Source organism: Lactuca saligna, chromosome 8 (assembly GCF_052625555.1).
Source record: "Lactuca saligna cultivar CGN05327 chromosome 8, ASM5262555v1, whole genome shotgun sequence".
Lineage (NCBI taxonomy): Eukaryota > Viridiplantae > Streptophyta > Magnoliopsida > Asterales > Asteraceae > Lactuca > Lactuca saligna.
This window is the reverse complement of record NC_136424.1, coordinates 137,503,040-137,521,734: the sequence shown is the minus strand read 5'-3', so window position 1 is coordinate 137,521,734 and position 18,695 is coordinate 137,503,040. Positions and strand designations below refer to the sequence as shown.

The 18,695-nt window shown below is 33.6% G+C and overlaps 1 protein-coding gene across 1 annotated transcript; it reads right to left on the bottom strand.

Annotated features, from left to right (window-relative positions):
• Nucleotides 1–2,571: 2,571 nt before the first annotated feature.
• Nucleotides 2,572–10,832, bottom strand: LOC145008458 (protein trichome birefringence-like 34). Its single transcript, XM_078967065.1, has 5 exons — nucleotides 10,150–10,832; nucleotides 9,432–9,609; nucleotides 3,397–3,593; nucleotides 3,159–3,314; nucleotides 2,572–3,087 (listed from the first exon to the last, which is right to left on the bottom strand). Exons 1-5 carry the CDS (start codon nucleotides 10,485–10,487, stop codon nucleotides 2,733–2,735), a joined length of 1,224 nt encoding a protein of 407 aa, XP_078823191.1. The 5' UTR covers nucleotides 10,488–10,832; the 3' UTR covers nucleotides 2,572–2,732.
• Nucleotides 10,833–18,695: the final 7,863 nt, after the last annotated feature.

Sequence of the window (18,695 nt, the reverse complement as noted above, 5' to 3'; positions counted from 1 at the left end):
CTTTTGGTTAATTAATAGAGTTTGAGATGCAAAATATTTTAGAGGTTTATAAGGATGTGCAGTTGTCCGAATTCCCTAAATATATGGGGGTGGGTTCTAACCAATTATAAAGTATACTTCATGTGGTCACTTACACAAGCAATCGAAAACAAAATTCATCCAATAGAAAATATATGATGGAAATGGAATTTAGTATTATCAAGGAACACCAATATCCTAAACCAAAGGTTAAGGCACAAAATATTACCAAGCAACCTTAATATCAATCAAATTTGGGTAAGAATTAATGTTCAAAATTCTTAAATATGTAAAAAAGGAGAATGATTAAGAGGAACATGTGTTTGTGGTAGTTTGATATGCCACTTAATGGCTCCATGAAGAGGGAGGCTCTAAATCGTCATATTCATACCACTATTTTTGCAAAAATCACACCACTTAATAGGTTAACTGCTACTTATCCGACTAAACATTATGTGTAAGTTGCATGAGGGGTATAGACTGTTCGATTAAGGTCTTTAAGGTCTTAACTAAATGGTATGTTCTTATGAATAAAAGTAAAGTCATTTTTAGGTTGCCTTCGTATCCTAAAATAAATAAGAATGATATCAAAAGAGAGATGAAGTAATTTATTAGTTTATTATATGAATAATAAATTAATTTAGAATTAACCAGAATTAATGTGAAATTAACTTTGCGTTAAATTTTTTTTGGAACGAAAAATCTAACCTATTCCTAAACTACTCCTTAAATCCACCTATGTCCATGACATGACTTGAACCCTCAACCTCAAGGAGGGAGGGCAACACCGGAGTTCTGGAACCCTCCTTGCTTGGATGGTTTTAGAGGCTCCTCCAAGGAGTTCTGGAAGCCTCCAAATACAGATAAGAAAACTAATTTGAATATGGATTAAAGTATATTATTTTAGTATTCAAATTAGGGTTTATCCTTTGAAATCTGGAAGCTAAAAGGACCATAAACCTATGATTTTTAGCAATCTGTCCCTCATATTTCCCAGGTCGAAATTTTGTCTCTCTCTCTCTCTCTCTCTCTCTCTCTAAATCGATCCCTTAGTTTCTAAGTTTTGGATGTGAGTCATTACAGGCAACCATAATTTTGGTGATACCTTTTTGACACCAATTTAGGATCAAAGAGTGGTACATACACTAGTAACACTAAAGGTATGTAATTCTACTTGAGAATTTCGATCTCACCTAGGGTTTGTAGTAGTTTCAATAGTATGTTGTTATATTATGTAAATACATAGATCTATAGGTTCCATGTTATAGATCTATAGATTGCATGTACCCATAATTAGATTATGTGTTAATTTCATTGTGCAAATATGTTTTATATAACCTATAAAAACCATAATAGAAGTCATTTCCCTTTATTCCATAATACAATCAATGTTTATCACACTCATAACCATCAGAGTTTAGCATACCCATTACTATAGAATCTCCTACACCAATCTAAAAACTTTCCCCACCACTCTATCTGTTTCCTCTGCCAATGTCTCCACTGAAACGTCTTCTTCATCAACAGATAATGTTTTTTTAAATTTATGAACAAAAACTCCTTTAAACCAGTTATGAAATTAAAATCGATTCTCATAAGTTATAAACTCATTTATGAACTCGAAATCATAATCGTTAGTGTATGTGAACCATAAACTATGAACATGACCCTTTTTCCTCTAAAATTAGGAACTTGATGATGATTATATTAAATATGAACTTTTATAAAATCAATTGTCTGAAATGTTGATGAAATGATAACATGTATGATGAAAAATGAACCTATATGTTGAAATCATGAAGTGTATGCTCAAATGGTGCTTAAATTATGAAATGAATGTTGAAATAGAAACTTTGTTTGCTAAAAAATGAACTTGTATGCTAAAACTATGAAGTGTATACTGAAATGTTGAAGTGTATGATGAAATATGAACTTGTATGCTTTATGAACTTCATATATCCCTATCATTTAGTTGACCATATATATATATATATATATATATATATATATATATATATATATATATATATATATATATATATATATATGTCGCATAAGAGGCCTAGACTAAGTTGGAAGAAATGATGTATGAAAAATGTTTCTTGAAGTATGTATACATGAAATTACAACTAACGGTTGGGAAGGTTGTAACTTGAGAGCTAGCTCATGGAAGAATGTATCAAATAAACAAAAATCGAACACAATTTTGTAGTCAATCAAAAGAAAATGAAGAATCAATACAATTATCTAAATCAAAATATGCATATTGGTTCATAATTAAAATAAAAACGAGTAATGTTTATAATAGAATAGCACACAACTTTAATATGATAGAAGAAGAATGGTAAGGGGAGATGAATATATTATGTTTTTTAATGCAAAAATTATTATATTTCATTTATGATTATTTAAGCTATTAAATGATGATTTCAACACTACACAAAAATGATTCATCTATTTTTCATGAGGTCTGAAATGCAACAATGTGTTTTTCAAGAGAAATGATAGTGCCAATATCTTCTAATGCAACCGCAAATATTTTCAAACAACATAGAAGGGAAAAGGGCATATTTCCCGAAGTAATAAGTGCATTAGATGGAACTCTTTTAAATATAGTATTGCCATTATATATTGTATGTTGATCACATTGGCATTAAATTTAACACTGATTATACTTTTAATACTCATAATACAATTCTATTAAGAATTCTTAATTATTTATGCTTGCCAAGAATGTAAGCTAGAAGCAACTCATTCCAAACATCTGGGACACCAGGAAGACACCAATGTGTGCAATCTGCATAACTTGAAGGGTTGGCTAGTTGTGTTGTTGTTAAAGGATAATTATACAACCTGTGAATAGAAGGGTGTGCATCTTTTCTATATTGTGTTAGATGTGTTATATTCACTACTTTTACATTCACCCCCTTTTCTTTCAATTTATTTAGCGATACTTGTAATATTCTCATCAGCTTTAAATCCGACTCACTTTCCCAAAACCTATGTTTGGTTATTAGATCTGTTTCATTCAAGCAATTCTGATCATCTTTCATGCCCCATTCTGTGCCACTGAAAATAAGGTCTTAATGAAAACCATAAAATTTTTAGTTGGATAATTAATTTAAATTCAAATATATCACCTATGATGTGTTGCAGTCATGCTCATGAAATATAATTGAGTCCTTGTGTGATTGACATGATCATGTAACCATTTAGAAAACACTTTGATAACCATATTGTAACCATGATGGTTGCTTACAACATCATATTGTGTAGAATTTCCATGTGTTCCATTCCTTACAAGAAAAACAATCATTTTAGAAATTCATTAGCCAAAAATTAGTAAACCTAATGTCAACCTTTGAAGTATGAACTTACAATATTTTGAATGTAGGCATCCTCCACCAGAGATATGAGTTAAAAACTAGTACTTCTGCATTAACCCAATATTTAGCATGCCTTTCGATGGATTCAATGTGAACAATACGATCATTTGTTTTATGTTTTAATGGATGATCAGCATTAGATTCCACCAATAATGGAGCCCAATAAAAGTCGATAGAAACATTATATTCCTGTATACAAATGTATTAACACAAATATGCTTATAAACAAAATAAAAGAAATGATATACATGATTATATCAAATTTAACCAGTTACATAAAATGTATGTTTACTATATTTTATGCAAATAAAGGGTATTCCTAGGAATACTTTTTATTCCTAGTTTTATCAAGTCCTCGTATGGTATTAATGTTGAACAATTAATGCTTTAAAAAAATAATTAGTATTCTAGAAATATTTTATTAAAATAAATATATATCAGTTTCTATCCATATAATATTTTTATTTATTAAAATATGTTTTTATCATTCAAATAGTAGGAAATATTCTTTAAAGTGAATATAATTTGACCATATATTCAGTTAACTCATAATATTTTTTACTTAAAATAAATCCTAAAATACACTTAATTATCATCAATTAAGCCTCGATTTTTATTTAATAATAAAACGCAAACAACTTGCAATTGTATTCGAATTTGGGAAAAATACCTTGTGACCGTATTTATTTCCTATGACATTATTGAGGTGGATAATTTACATGCTTACTTCATATTTGGGGGCGTAAATAAGAAATTATATCAGCTTGTACACCCAAATCATTATTTTGAAATTAATGATTGTCTTTTTCAACCACCCCAAGTATACTGAAAAACAATTAGGTTATAGGATATTGTCCCTTGACCAACCAAGTATAACAATCCCCTAAGCTTAATCACCATTTTTTGTCATGGTTGGAATCACTCTCCTTCCATAATAGTGCATTCCACACCACCTTTGTAGAATTAGATCATAATTTAGGTCTATTTTAACAATCTTACCATTCCCCTAACAAGTATGGTGACACTAAAATTACCAACAATCATTCTTTATTATAATGTGACATTTGAGTTTACCTAACTATGAAAAGAAACCAAATTTTTTTTTTTATAAATAAAAAAGTATATAAAGAAGTCCAAATCTATTCAAGTATTTTACACATTCCAAATATTCAAGAAATCATAATATCCTAAGAATAGAAGCCAACAACCCATTGGAATACTTGTAGATAAAATACACAATTTTTTTGCATTTCATTTAGTAAATATTAAAGTGATATTCCTTATCCATTTATAATCACATTTAATCCAAGTCCTAATTAACTTTTTGAAGTATGTAAATTCATTTCGGTCATGTAGGTAAGTCCTTTACATCATGCATATGTAGCGTGTTTTCTTAAAGAAATCATTATGCAGATTTTCCACTTTTTACCATACATATGACCTAATGGTAATTTACTTTCCATCTAAAGACTCCAAAATAGAGTTGGTCTTAGGTTCGAATCTCACAATGTTCAATCATATGATGACATGTTGGTAAAAAACATAAATAATTCATTTACATCTTGTACATATTATTCATCATAGTTATGATAAAACTCATCTTGCATAAATGTGGACTCTATACCATGTGACTTGTATTAGATCACAATCCAAGTTATCTGTAACACTTATAAATTCCGATCACACTAAATGGTGATGTGAATCAAAAATCACCAACATTATTTGAAAAAAATATTTCTAACCAAGCTTAATATTTTGCTTTTGGAAACTAGGTTGGGCAGGCTCCCTAATACTGTTAAAGAAGGATGTGAAATCGATGCTAAGTGATGCCTTTTTGGAACGATGTTGAGGAGACTGAAATGCATGCGTTTACTTATTGTTGTTTTGCCTTGTAGGTTTGATGTTGGATCTTCATATGGTGTGGATCCCTCATGGAAAGATTTAGTGATCATATTGAGATCCTTATGTAATCAATACTCTTAATATCTCAAGGAAACATAATTTTTTTTATAGAGGTAGTGATAATGTTCAATCTAGTTTACTTGGAAAGCATAGAACTTGAAGCTTTATATGAAGCTTTGGCATCAACTCCAAAACTTATTGATGCCATTCAGGTTCACTCATTTATGTGGATTAGATATAGAGTAAAGTTGGTTAGCTCAAATTGTCTAATTGGTGTTGTATCCATATCATGAACTACTAATAATTGATGTAGTACTTTTTTTTTTTTTTTGTAGTGCCTCTTAAAAAATATACATTTGTAATATGATAGACATTGATTTGAGGTGATCAACCTCCAAGAAATTAAGAAGAAAAAGAAAAAAAAGAAAGTCACTGAAACAATTTTTCTGCTTAACTTTGTAAAAGATACCCTACATGAATTTAAAGATGCAAGCTAAAATTACTATTAAACTACAAACAAGAATCACAAGATATGATCACTAAATATGGTCCACTAATTTCTAAGAATATGGAAACAATATCTATTTCTAAATGCATGCATCTTGGATAAAAAAAAAAGGAAAAATAATAATTGGTCTACTAGTTAAACCCATTCATATCGTAATACAAATTTTTTTATGTGCATGTAAAAGCATATACATCGAATACACAAAAGTCTAGTATGATTCTACAAGATTTGTGCCTAAAACTAAAATTTCAATCTTTTGGGTTATATTGCAAATGATATAGTGATACTAAGACGCAGGGTTGAAATACCACTTCAGAATTAAAGATTCATGATCCTAAAGATATCTAATCATGATTATCACATTCACTCTCTAATCACCCCTATTCTAACATAGACTTATGTTTGACACTGGTACTACACTAAATCTATTTTTTCCTAAAATAACAAATTAAATTATAACATTATTAAAAGAAAAAATTAAATAAATCATCCTTGTGTTGTGTCAAACTTGTGGTATTCTCGAAAACCTTTTTCCCCTCTGATGCTCTATGTATATGATCTTATTTTAGGATGCTATCATTCATACTCCCTATAGAGTTTTATCGTTGTAATAAACTTTATGTCTATTCGTCCTTAAATAATCTTATCTTGCATCACATTATCACTCACAATACATAAATAAAATATTATATTTATATAGGTAAGGACATAGAAGTTGACGACATCGGGGCACACAAATTGAATATAATATATATATATATATATATATATATATATATATATATATATATATATATATATATATATATATATATATATATATATATAAGGGTATAGAAATTAACTATATCGTCTCTTGTTAGCATAATAAAACAATTTTTCCTTTAGTTGCATAATAAATAATACACACACACACATACACACACACACACACACACACTCTCTCTCTCTCTCTCTCTCCCTTATTCTTCTTACACATATACACACAAACAAACTTCAACAATATTACTATGTACACCGCCTCTCTCTATCCTTATCACTATAGGAGAAATAAAATGAAAGTGTCTTTTGACAATCATTGTCATAAATATGGAAGTTCATACGACAAGAATGTCGTTTGGACTTGGAAACCTAAAAATGTATTTGCCTCTAATAATTTACAGTTTATCATTCTAACTATTTTGTTTTCTTTTGGATTTTCACAAGGAGGTCATCATGACCGAGGTGGATATGATGAGATTCTTACCTATACAGCTGGACATAGTAGTGACTTTGAGAGTTATAGGGATTTTAAGCCTAAGCCGAGATCTTTCTTTAAATTCTTGGTCTTTCAGGTTAGTGTCCAAAGTCATTACGATCGCAGAGATGAGCTAGCTTTCTTTCGGGTGTTAGTGGAGCATACTCAGTATGAATTAAGGTTATGATTACTCTGATAGAAAGAATAGCACTCTTAATAAATCGATATCCTAGGAAAAGAAATCGATTATCATATAGTAGGTAAAATTCCAGTTCTATATAGATTGTTGTTAGAATAAAGATGGTCACTGTAAAACACTTATATATATATATATATATATATATATATATATATATATATATATATATATATATATATATATATATATATATATATAAGAGGATTCAATTGAGAAAAAAATATTGAAAACAAGGGAATGAATCTGAGCCATTCATTTTGAATCTGACGCTTAAGCACTTAGCATACCGGATCAACGAAACAAATCATATTCAATTATAAATGCGAATGAATAAGTGTATTCATATATGAATACGTATATTCATATACGAATATATATATCAGAAACAATCATTCATATATGAAAATGGAGGCGGTAGGTGGTGGCGGTTGTTAGAGTTGGTCGGTTGTGGATGTGGTGGTGGTAACATAGATGGCGATGATGGTTAGTGGCGGAAAGGAGGTGGTGTTTCATATATGAATACCCTTATATTTATATTCATATATGAATATTACCCTTGTCGGCCCGTTAAACCGGAGAGTTTTGCGGCATAAAATAAATGATTGATTGAGAATAATTCTTCAATTCTCAACATTTTTTATTTCTTCAATTGAACTTATGTCTCTCTCTTTCTCTCTCTCGATCTCTCTCTCTCTCTCTGTCTATATATATATATATATATATATATATATATATATATATATATATATATATATATATATATATATATATATATATATATATATGAAAAAGTGAATATACCCTTAAGGGTATATAAACTTAAGTACCCAAACACATCATAATACATCGTTTTGTTTGATATATATTGATTATATTGTTCTTAAACATTAATCCCTAACTTGATTTTACTTTCAAGATTTTTAAAATTTCAGTATCATATTTCTTTACATCACATCTTTTTGTCGAACATCTTATATGCTATATATATATATATATATATATATATATATATATATATATATATATATATATATATATATATATATATTATAGTTTAAAATGAAATTATGTAATAGGAAGATAAATGTGAAATTTATAAAAATATTGAAAGTAAATTAAGTTAGAAGTTGAATTATAAAAATATTGGACAATTACAGTTTATATATATAATACAAAACGATGTAGTATGATGTGTTTGAGTACCTAAAGTTATATTAGTTAAGGTATATTCACTTTTTCCCATATATATATATATATATATATATATATATATATATATATATATATATATATATATATATATATATATATATATATATATACCCTATAGGCTATATAAATATAGGCACCTAATCTTAAAACCATGTAGTTTTGAATATGTTTAATTTTCTGAAAAAAAAAAAAAAAACAATTTGCTTTAAAAATGTATACTTTGTTTCCTCACACAACATATAACATCAAACTTCCTTGAGTTCTTGCACCATTATGCCTTAGGGGGTTCGACTCGATAAGGATGGTCAGGTTTACCATATATCTCAACCCTTTTTACTAGACGTTGAATGACTAGTTTTTTTTTTTTTTTTGAAATATATTCTTTTCTAATTACCTATATTACTACTCTCAACAACTTCAAAATTTCACACCAACCTTCTACACTATCTCCGACTGCATTCCAACTATCTCTTTGTTCTGATTCAGTTGCTCGCAACAATTCTGTTGATGAAACTAATCCTTTGCTCTACTTATCCTCGTTGGAATGATAAAATAACTACCTAGAAATCCGAGAACTTATCTCGATAACAATCAGGAAGCTGCCGAAAAGAAGCTGATACAACATTACTTTGCTGCTAATGCAAAGTTTGGTGACTAGCGAAGAGACTTTATGGGTTTAGTAGACCGTATGGCTTTGGTTTATGTATTTTCATTTGCAGGTTCTGTTAATATGTGGACTAATGTAGGCAAAGATGGTCGAAGATTTGTAGCAGAGACAGGAATAGATGAAAAATGAACACTATACATAACTTTTTCACATAACACAGGGACCACATAGATATATATGAATCTTCCTTATTAAAATTAAAAAATAATTTACTTAACAATGTTAATCCTAATATATCGGAAAAATATTTCAATAATCAACCTATCCACCAATAACAATAAATTAAGTATGGATATACTCACAAGTGCCTTGAAGGTGCGTAAGGACACATGACGAATTTTGCGCATCTCCTTGAGCTCAGGAGGGATGACCGTCTGAAGCATACATACCATTGATATCCACTGGTTTCTATTTACAGAATCTCCAACGAAAACTACCCTTTTCCCCCTCAGCCTCTTAAGAACTTCTTTGGCATCAAACCTACACATTATAAATAAATACTAATTACAGTGCGACGTGAAACTACAGTAATATGCTTGGCTTGCATTTTACTTTAATTGTACTAACTTCCAACATCAAATATAAACCTTATTTTATGATGTTGTAGAATAATCTAATTAATATTGTAAAACGAATACATCAATAAGCAAATGATAAAAAGTGACCGTTTCCAACATATTAGTTCTTTTGAAAGAACTTTATCATGCAATGATCAATATTTAGTGTGATGTTGAAGCTTTAAGCCACATTGTTGATAATTCCTTAATTTTAAATATAAAACAAAAATTAGATCTCTCTAGAAAAGTTAATACTACTTATAATAATGAGAGAGAGAGAGAGAGAGAGAGAGAGAGAGAGAGAGAGAGAGAGAGAGAGAGAGAGAGAGAGAGAGAGAGAGAGAGAGAGAGAGAGAGAGAGAGAGAGAGAGAGAGAGAGAGAGAGAGAGAGAGAGAGAGAGAGAGAGAGAGAGAGAGAGAGAGAGAGAGAGAGAGAGAGAGAGAGAGAGAGAGAGAGAGAGACCTTGGAAGGTTACACCCATGAGGTTGCCATCTCCATTGTTGATACTTGGAATCCATTCTACCATGTTGTTGACACGCAAAGTCACCAGTAATGTATGGACATTGGAGTTCTTCGTATAGAGGGTATGAATCGTTGTCATGGACCCATTTCCCGGAGAAAAAATCACAGCCATCCAGTGAATCATAGACATTAGGACTTTGAACCACTGTGGGAATGGTGCCTTGTTCATCCATGTTGACGTAATAAAATGCTGTTGCAGCTACTGCTCCTACAACGATGAAGACGATGAGGCTGCTCTGGAACGTGTGTTTGACATCGCATATTACTATCAGTTGCATCTTTCACTCTATCTCAAGAAGAAGAATGAAGATCGATCGAAGACAAACTAACAGATTTATGCATCACTACCTGTTGCTTCTTATCAACGACCAACGACCAACGTCACCACCACCGCCGCCGGAACGGGAAACTTATTGCCATTTACTATATATTTGACTAAACGTAAGCGTCACGTAGATGTACACATGGCATTTCGTGCCTGCAATATTTTTAGATGGAGTGAACTGTTGAAACTTCGAACTAGAAATTAGTGTCAGACCACATGCGCAACTCTATCTCATCCTCTCATTCGTAAGGAGAATATTTTCCGTAAACTCTTATGAGACGTTTATCCAATAGGAGTTTTAAATGTTCAGAAGTAGTAGAATTTATGTGTGGTTCTCGTGAAGCAAATTATATATGACCATGAGACTATATAAAAAAAGATTTTTGTTGCCATGTTTTTTTTTTTTCTTCTTCTTTCTGCATCCATTGTGATTGTGTTGAATGCTGGGAATAATTCACTATGAGGAGCATAATTGGAAACTTTATTTATTTTAGTTTTGTCTATATTCGTCTGCAGCAATTTCGAGTTTAATTACACTACTAGAAAACTGGGTAATTATTCCGGCAATATTTGTAGGAAATTCTTAGGAGGACGGCGTTAGCTACACAATTCTTACATAAAACGGGTTGTAGAAAAAACCCTCATAGGTAATTTTTCCATACAAATTACCTACAAACTTTCTTATGGCTTTCCTACATAATATCCTGTAAGAAATTTACGTACGGAATATCTACGGATCACTTTTACTACATAATAGTTACAAAATAATTACCAATACTTTTTCCTACAGAATAATTACAAAATATTTTTTCCTAGAGCATACCTACAACACTACTTTCCTATAGAATGCCTAGGTATTATTTTTTTTTCCCTACAATTTTCCTACGTATTTTGAAACATCCCAAAAATACAGTTTAAAATTTTCGTTTTAATTTAATAATAAAACCTTAGTCATTGAACATCATATAAAAATCATAAACAGTGTACCTCAAAATATCGTAACAATTGTCAAAATATCAGAGTATAAATATCACAGGCTGAACAAATGGTGTGTGCACTGCAATGTTTCCGATCTCCTCTTTTGAAACTGAGTACCTGATAACAAAACTGAAACTGTAAGCACGAAGCTTAGTGAGGTTCCCCAAACTACCACATACCATACAAAAACATATAAAGCAACTACTGGGCCTTGCCCACTGCATCGGACCAATGTCCGGAACTAACTAGGGCCTTGCCCTCTGCATCGGACCGAAGTCCAGAAACTGCATCGGACTGTAGTCCGGAACTAACCAGGGCATTGCCCTTTGCATCGGACCGAAGTCCGGAAACTGCATCGGACCGTAGTCCGGAACTAACCAGGGCCTTGCCCTCTGCATCAGACCGAAGTCCGGAAACTGCATCGAACCGAAGTCCGGAACTAACCAGGGCCTTGCCCTCCGCATCGGACCAAAGTCCGGAACTGACTGAACATAGCATAGCATAATCATAACTACTAGCATAAACACATATACTGCATACTGTATCGGACCGAAGTCCGGAACACATAACACAAAGACATGCTTGAATCATAAAGACCTCAGGCACACTGAACTACTGCATCAGACCGAAGTCCGGAACTACTACTAACTAAACTGGCCGACATTGTGGCCGTAGACCCGTTCATACTGAAAGGAAGCTCACCTCGCAAAGATGACTGTAGAATACTACGTATAACCCCTCGCTGCTAGCTGGGAGATACTCGAACTACTGATCTCACGACTTCTCGTGCTATCAATACCAAAATAACACTTAGTCCAAATCCATTAAGTTTCCTTAGGGTAAAATGATAATCTCACCCCTGATCTAATTTGGTCTAAGGCCTAGGCCTAAATCCATCACATGAAGGACCCAATTCCATATAGTTTTTCCAAATCCACTAACGGCAAAATTATGGCCCAATTTTCTAAATTGGGCCCAACTTCTCAAATGGGGCTTCCTTCAAGCCCAAAATATAATATAGCCCAATAACAATCCAACATAATAGTCCAATAAGGCCCATAATCAACTAGTCCAAGGAAATGACCCACCAAAAAGCCCACTGACTTACGAACACAGGGTGTTCCCTTGTAGAGCGTTGGGCGTTCCTTCGCAATCCTGGTCGCGAGTCTCAACGGGAACGCAGTGCGTTCCCGAGCCCTACGCAGTGCGTTCGTTCCCTGATTCCAAAAGTTGGCCATTAAGAACTTAATGCTTAAGCTATGTTATCCAAACATAGATCCAAGCTGTTTAAGACCTCCTAAATCATAAAGTCACGAACTTGACGACTTTGCATGCACCCAAAAGTCCCAATCTGGAGAAATAGCAATCAACTTCCATAAAGATGGTCATAACTCTTGCATGGATCCATTAGGAGCTTAAAGATGGCAACTTTCCTGCCTAAGGGACTCAAATAGCCTCATCGGTGGCAACCCTAAGTCCAGAAACAGATTTGACACATAATAATCAATTCTTAAAACCAAAAAGGGACAATATCCATGAGAAACTAGATCTATGATGTAGAAGAACCAATATGAGAACTTTATACCTTGAATAGGCTGGAAATGATGCAAAACCTCTGGATCTACAAGCTATCTTCAATCTATTGCTTATTCTCTAAACACCTTCTTCTTCAAATCACCCAAACAACACCAAAAATACTCAAGGTAAGCTCAAAATGCATGCAAGAGGTTTAGGGTTTCGATCTTATGGTTAGATAGGATGGAGGCTGAAGGAAATAAGGGTTGTGGTGTGTTAAGGTGTTTAAATAGGGTCCAAGACTCGAAAATTAGGGTTTAGTCTGCCCAGACGAATGCAACGCGTTCCCTTTGGGAATGCAGGGCGTTCCCATATGCACCCGCATCCATTTTCCTTTTTAACACCATGCGTTCTTACTTGGTACGCCATGCGTACACGGTTTGGCCCAAACCCTTCTAACTTCAAATAACCATAACTTCTTCGTTATAACTCCGATTTTGACGTTCTTTATATCCACAGAAAACTAACGGGAAGCCGTATGCATATATCAACTTTATTTAACCTGAAAGCCAACTGAACTTAAATCCAAAATCCTTAAAGGGCCCGAACCAACTCCTTTTCCAATAGCTTTGAGCTCCAAAACACAAACTGAATAAATTGATCATCCAAACCACATCATTCACCTCCAAATAAGTACAAACTTAATTCTTTAAGGTTTCTAACTCAACCAATACCCACTCCTTGTTCACCACCCTGACATGGGAAGGATTCGAAACGGTGTGTTACATATTTTTTTCTAGCTTTGTGTGAAGACAATTTTATCACTAATTTGTTGCCAATTAATTCAGAATTAAAAAAATTCCTAATTTTTCTTCTCAAAATTAATGCAAAAAACCACAAAACTAAAATAGTCAAATACCAATATATTCCAAAAGTTTAAACTAATTAAGTTTTTTAAAGCAAAAAATGCAAACTAGTTGATGGATTGCTCAGCAGGTTGAACTATCTCATAGAGGCCACCAGTTGCTGCATTTGCAATTCCATTTTACTTAGAATTTGCTGTATTCACAAATCCATTTAATTTTCCATTCTTGTCGTTGCAAATCAATTTGACTTTTCATCCATGACTTGTGGCATGCTTGACACGTGTCTTCGTGACTCATTTACCTAAAGATACAAGGTAAAGAAAAACATCAAAAATGAAAGTAATGTCATCCTTATAAAGAATCTTTTTTCTAGAGACGAGAAGAAAAAAATTTATTTCATTAACTAATTTACCTCTTCAAATTCCAACCAGGCACTAGCAGACGAGTTTATGAAAAGTATCAAATTGTAATTAAGTTGTCCAACTGATTGCCATGATCCTCACGGACACTTATTAACTTGTTTGACTATTCAGTCCCTACTCCCTACAGTCATTCTAGTATTACATAAAATAAGATTATTAAAGACTTACCAGAGTCTATGGTCAAGAGGATGTGAACATGATCACGATTCATGCTTCAAATAGCTTTAATGAAGTTTCTATATCTGGGGGAGAAAGAACAACATGGTTTCCATGGATTACACAAAAACAAGGTAACTATTTTTTAGTGCTCCGCCAATAACTTTGCCATGACTGGTAGTGCGCAACCCATAGAGACCATTGATCCTATGAAATTTCATAAAAAATGCTTAGTTGATTATTAACAGCTACTGCAATCCTATATATATATATATATATATATATATATATATATATATATATATATATATATATATATATATATATATATATATGATAGTCTTACAAAAATAATGTAATTATGATCCTTTAAAAGTTACAAGATTTTAATTAAAACTGTAAGGGTGTACTTGAGACAAGACCAGATGGCTTGACCACTCATAGAGTATGCAGCTACATAGAACATTGGTCCCATGTTCAAATGATCAACAAGCTCTTGGATACCAAATGTCAAACACTTCGCAGTTGCTTTAGTGTTTGATCACTCTCTCCAAAACCAGGAAGGGTATTTGTAACAAATTAGCACCAATAGTTCTTTCACAAGAGCCTCTAAAAATCGCAATGTACTCAGAAGCTAAGGTTGCGTTTAGTTACGGAAAAACAATTTTCATTTTCCGTTTTTTGTTTTCCTTTTTCGATTTTCGTTTTTCGTTTTCATTTTTCATTGAAAAATTTAGAAAACACGTTTAGTTAAACTTATTCATTTTTCATTTTCAGTTTTAGAAAATTAGAAAATGTGTTTAGACGTGTATTTTTCTATCGGTTTTCATTTTTAAAAAACGGTAGCGGTGGTAGGGAGTGGGTGGGGGCGGTGATGGTAGCGGTTCAGCGGCGGTGGTGGTGATGACAGGCGATGGTGGTGGTGGCGGCAATTGTGTCAGTAGTGGTGATGGTGGCGACAGCGGTGGTGGTGGTGCTAGTGACGGGTTAGTGATGGTGGTGGTGATGGTAGGTCGGTGATTGTCGTGGTGGTGTTGGGTGGGTGGGGGTGCAAGTATGTGTTTGTGGGGGTAGGTGTAGGTTTGTGTGTGTGAGTGTGTGTGTCTGTGAGGGTGGGGGTGGGGGTAGGTGTGGGTTTGTGTGTGGGTATATGTGTGTGTGGATGTGTGTGTGTGTGTGTATGGGTGGGTATGTATGTGTGTGTGTGTGCGGGTGGGTGTGTATGTGTGTGTGTTTGTGGGTGTGTGTGTGTGTGGGGTGGGGGGGGTTGGTGTGTATGTGTGTGTGGGTAGGTATGTATGTGTGTGTGTGTTTGTGGGTGGGTGAGTGTATGTGGGTGGGTATGTATGTGTATGTGTGTGTGTGTGTGTGTGCGGGTCGGTGTGTCCGTGTATGTGTGTGGGGGGGTATGTATGTATGTGTGTGTGTGTGTTTGTGGGTGGGTGGGTATGTGTGTGTGTGTGTGTTTGTGGGTGTGTGTGTGTGTGTGTGGGTATGTATGTGTGTGTGTGTGTGTGCGGGTGGGTGTGTGTGGGGGTTGGGGTAGATAGAGGTGGGTGGGTGGAGTGGGTGTGTGTTTATAGAAAAATTTTGGAATTAGAAAAATATGGAAAACAATGATTATCAGTTTTCCAAAATTTTCCAACTTCTTTGTAATTTTAGAAAACGGAAAATTTTTATTTTCCGTGAAAAATTTAGAAAAATAGACGAACTAAACGCGTTTTCAAAATTCTCATTTTTCTTGAAATTTTTTTCCGGAAAACGGTCCATTTTTCCGCAACTAAACGCACCCTAAACCTTTTAAAGGATGGAAAAGAACAAATTAAAGGAAGATCAATAATTAATCCATACTGGTGAAACTGACAGCAAAAGGGTGATGGTACTTATTCAAGTTGAAATCATGGATGAATATTAGTTTATAATGGTTCATGTATCCAAAATGTATATATCATCTAAAGTCTAAGCATCTTTCATTACCTTGTAATACATATCTCAATTCCTCAGGGTTAGATGTAACAGTTGCCTTAGAAATCCGATAGAGATGCATCTGTAGGAAATCAAAATATTAAGTTTATTTAATTTAACATAAATACACATAATAATAATAATAATAATAATAATAATAATAATAATAATAATAATAATAAATTACTGAAATCGTTCCTGTGGTTTGATCAAAATTCCGTGTTTAGTCCCTAATTATTTTTTTGCACTCGGACCGTCCTGGTGGTGGTGTAAGATCCCGTTTAAAATAGAAATAATTAAATAAAAAACCCGGAACCCTGAGAAGTAATTTTATTATTATTTTTATATTATTATGGTCCAAAATCAAATAATAATTAGTGTAATGACAAGATTTGAATATCCGGGAGTTAAAGTGTAATTTCGGGATCTATTTTGAAAAGGATTTCAGAAGTCGAGGTGTGTTTGGTATCATTTAGACTTATATTGAAAGGATTTTATAGAGTTAGGGGCTAAATGGTAATTTTGGGACTTAATATGAAAGGAAAAGGAGAAGGAAGGATCTGTTTTATCAATATGGATCATAGTTTGAATGGAGCGAGTATATAACTGTTCTATTGTCTCTAAACCCTAATCCTAATGCAACTCCAGCCATCACCTCCCTCTCTCCCCTTAATTTTCGGATGCCACCACCTCGGTTAAGAACCCCAAACCACCGGAGCAAACACCCTGTGTCCATTCAAATACCGGGAAAGCGAAGTTACATACGTTGTTGCCGCCGATTGCTCGTGGATTGCCCTCTAGTTTTCGTCGCTACCTCCTTTAATGGATGCCAACGAAGGTTGTTGCCATTGTTGTTGAAGATGGAACTACCGACGGGGACTCGAGCAGGCGCCTCTCCGATGCTGCTGCTACTGTTGTACTCGGTGGGTTCGAGCCACCTCCTTCTCTCCTTATTTCTCTCCCTATTACTTCCACCGCTGCTGCCTGTAGGTTTTTTAACACCATTGACACCCTTCGTCCGCTATATGCCACCGTGGCAGGGTGGTCGAGTTCGTGGTTTGTTATGCGATTGTGTGGTGGTTGTGGTGGCGGCGACGATGGTGGTGTTGGTGGTGGTGGAGTCAGAAGTCGGGGTGTGTTTGGTATCATTTGGACTTATATTGAAAGAATTTTATGGAGTCAGGGGCTAAAATGGTAATTTTGGGACTTAATATGAAAGGAAAACGAGAAGGAGGGATTAGTTTTGTCAATATGGATCATAGTTTGAATGGAGCGGGTATACAATTGTTCTATTTTCTGTAAACTATAACCCTAATGCAACTCCAGCCGTCAACTCCCTCTCTACCCCTGTGTCCATTCTAACGCCGGGAAAGCGAAGCTACATGCATTGCTGTCGCGGGTCGCTTGTGGATTGCCCTCCAGTGTTCGCTGCCACCTCCTTCCATGCGAACCTCCTTCCATGCATGCCGACAAAACTTGTTGCCATTGCTGTTAAAGATGGAAGTACCGAGGGGGACTCGAGCAGGCGCCTCTTCGCCACTTGGTGGTTATCGAGGCCAACAAAATTAATAACCCTAATTATTACACACTAAAATAGTGTATAACGGTAAAGGGATCGAATCCACGGAGATTGGTTCAATTTGATAACTCTATGAAAAATCTCTTTGTAAAAATACTTGTAAAATGACAATAAATTAAAAATGGAGGTTTTGATGTTTTGAAATACTTGAAACAAACTAGAATTAACTATGATTTAAATAGGAAATTGCAACAAAAATAAGAGTTTGATGTAAAATTAATAATGGAGAGATGGTTGACTTAAAGTTTCCTCACTTTAACTTTTGATGAACATACCATTAGAATCCAATGGTGCAATACTTTGATTTAATTCCTCAATTTGGCTATAATAATCCAAGAAGCTTGAGATTACCTAGACTTTTCTTAGTTGTTAAAATGGTTAGAGAAGCTCTTAACAATTTCCTTAGTCAAAGTCACAATTTCCATTAAGCATGTAATTAGTGAAAGTCAACTAGCATTAAGAACCAAAAAGTCACCAAATCCAAGAGGGGTCAAATGCTTTCATCACCATGTTGGAGGAGATGTTTTTAAGATTGCGTGAAGCAAAAACTGCACAAAAATCATTTGTTGCTTGCTAATTTGAGGATCATTCACTTAATCAAGAAATTAGCCAACTAATCACCACAAACACATTTAAACTCATGAATAAAACCATACTAGTAGTGATAATATGATAAAACA

What these genes read in the sequence shown, in the direction of transcription:
- LOC145008458 (XM_078967065.1), bottom strand. Translation starts at nt 10,487, where the DNA reads ATGCAACTGATAGTAATATGCGATGTCAAACACACGTTCCAGAGCAGC. An exon ending in CATGGGTGTAACCTTCCAAG is followed by an intron (nt 9,610 to 10,149) that starts GTCTCTCTCTCT and finishes TATAATGTGTAG; the next exon opens with GTTTGATGCCAAAGAAGTTC. An exon ending in ATGACTGCAACACATCATAG is followed by an intron (nt 3,088 to 3,158) that starts GTGATATATTTG and finishes CCTTATTTTCAG; the next exon opens with TGGCACAGAATGGGGCATGA.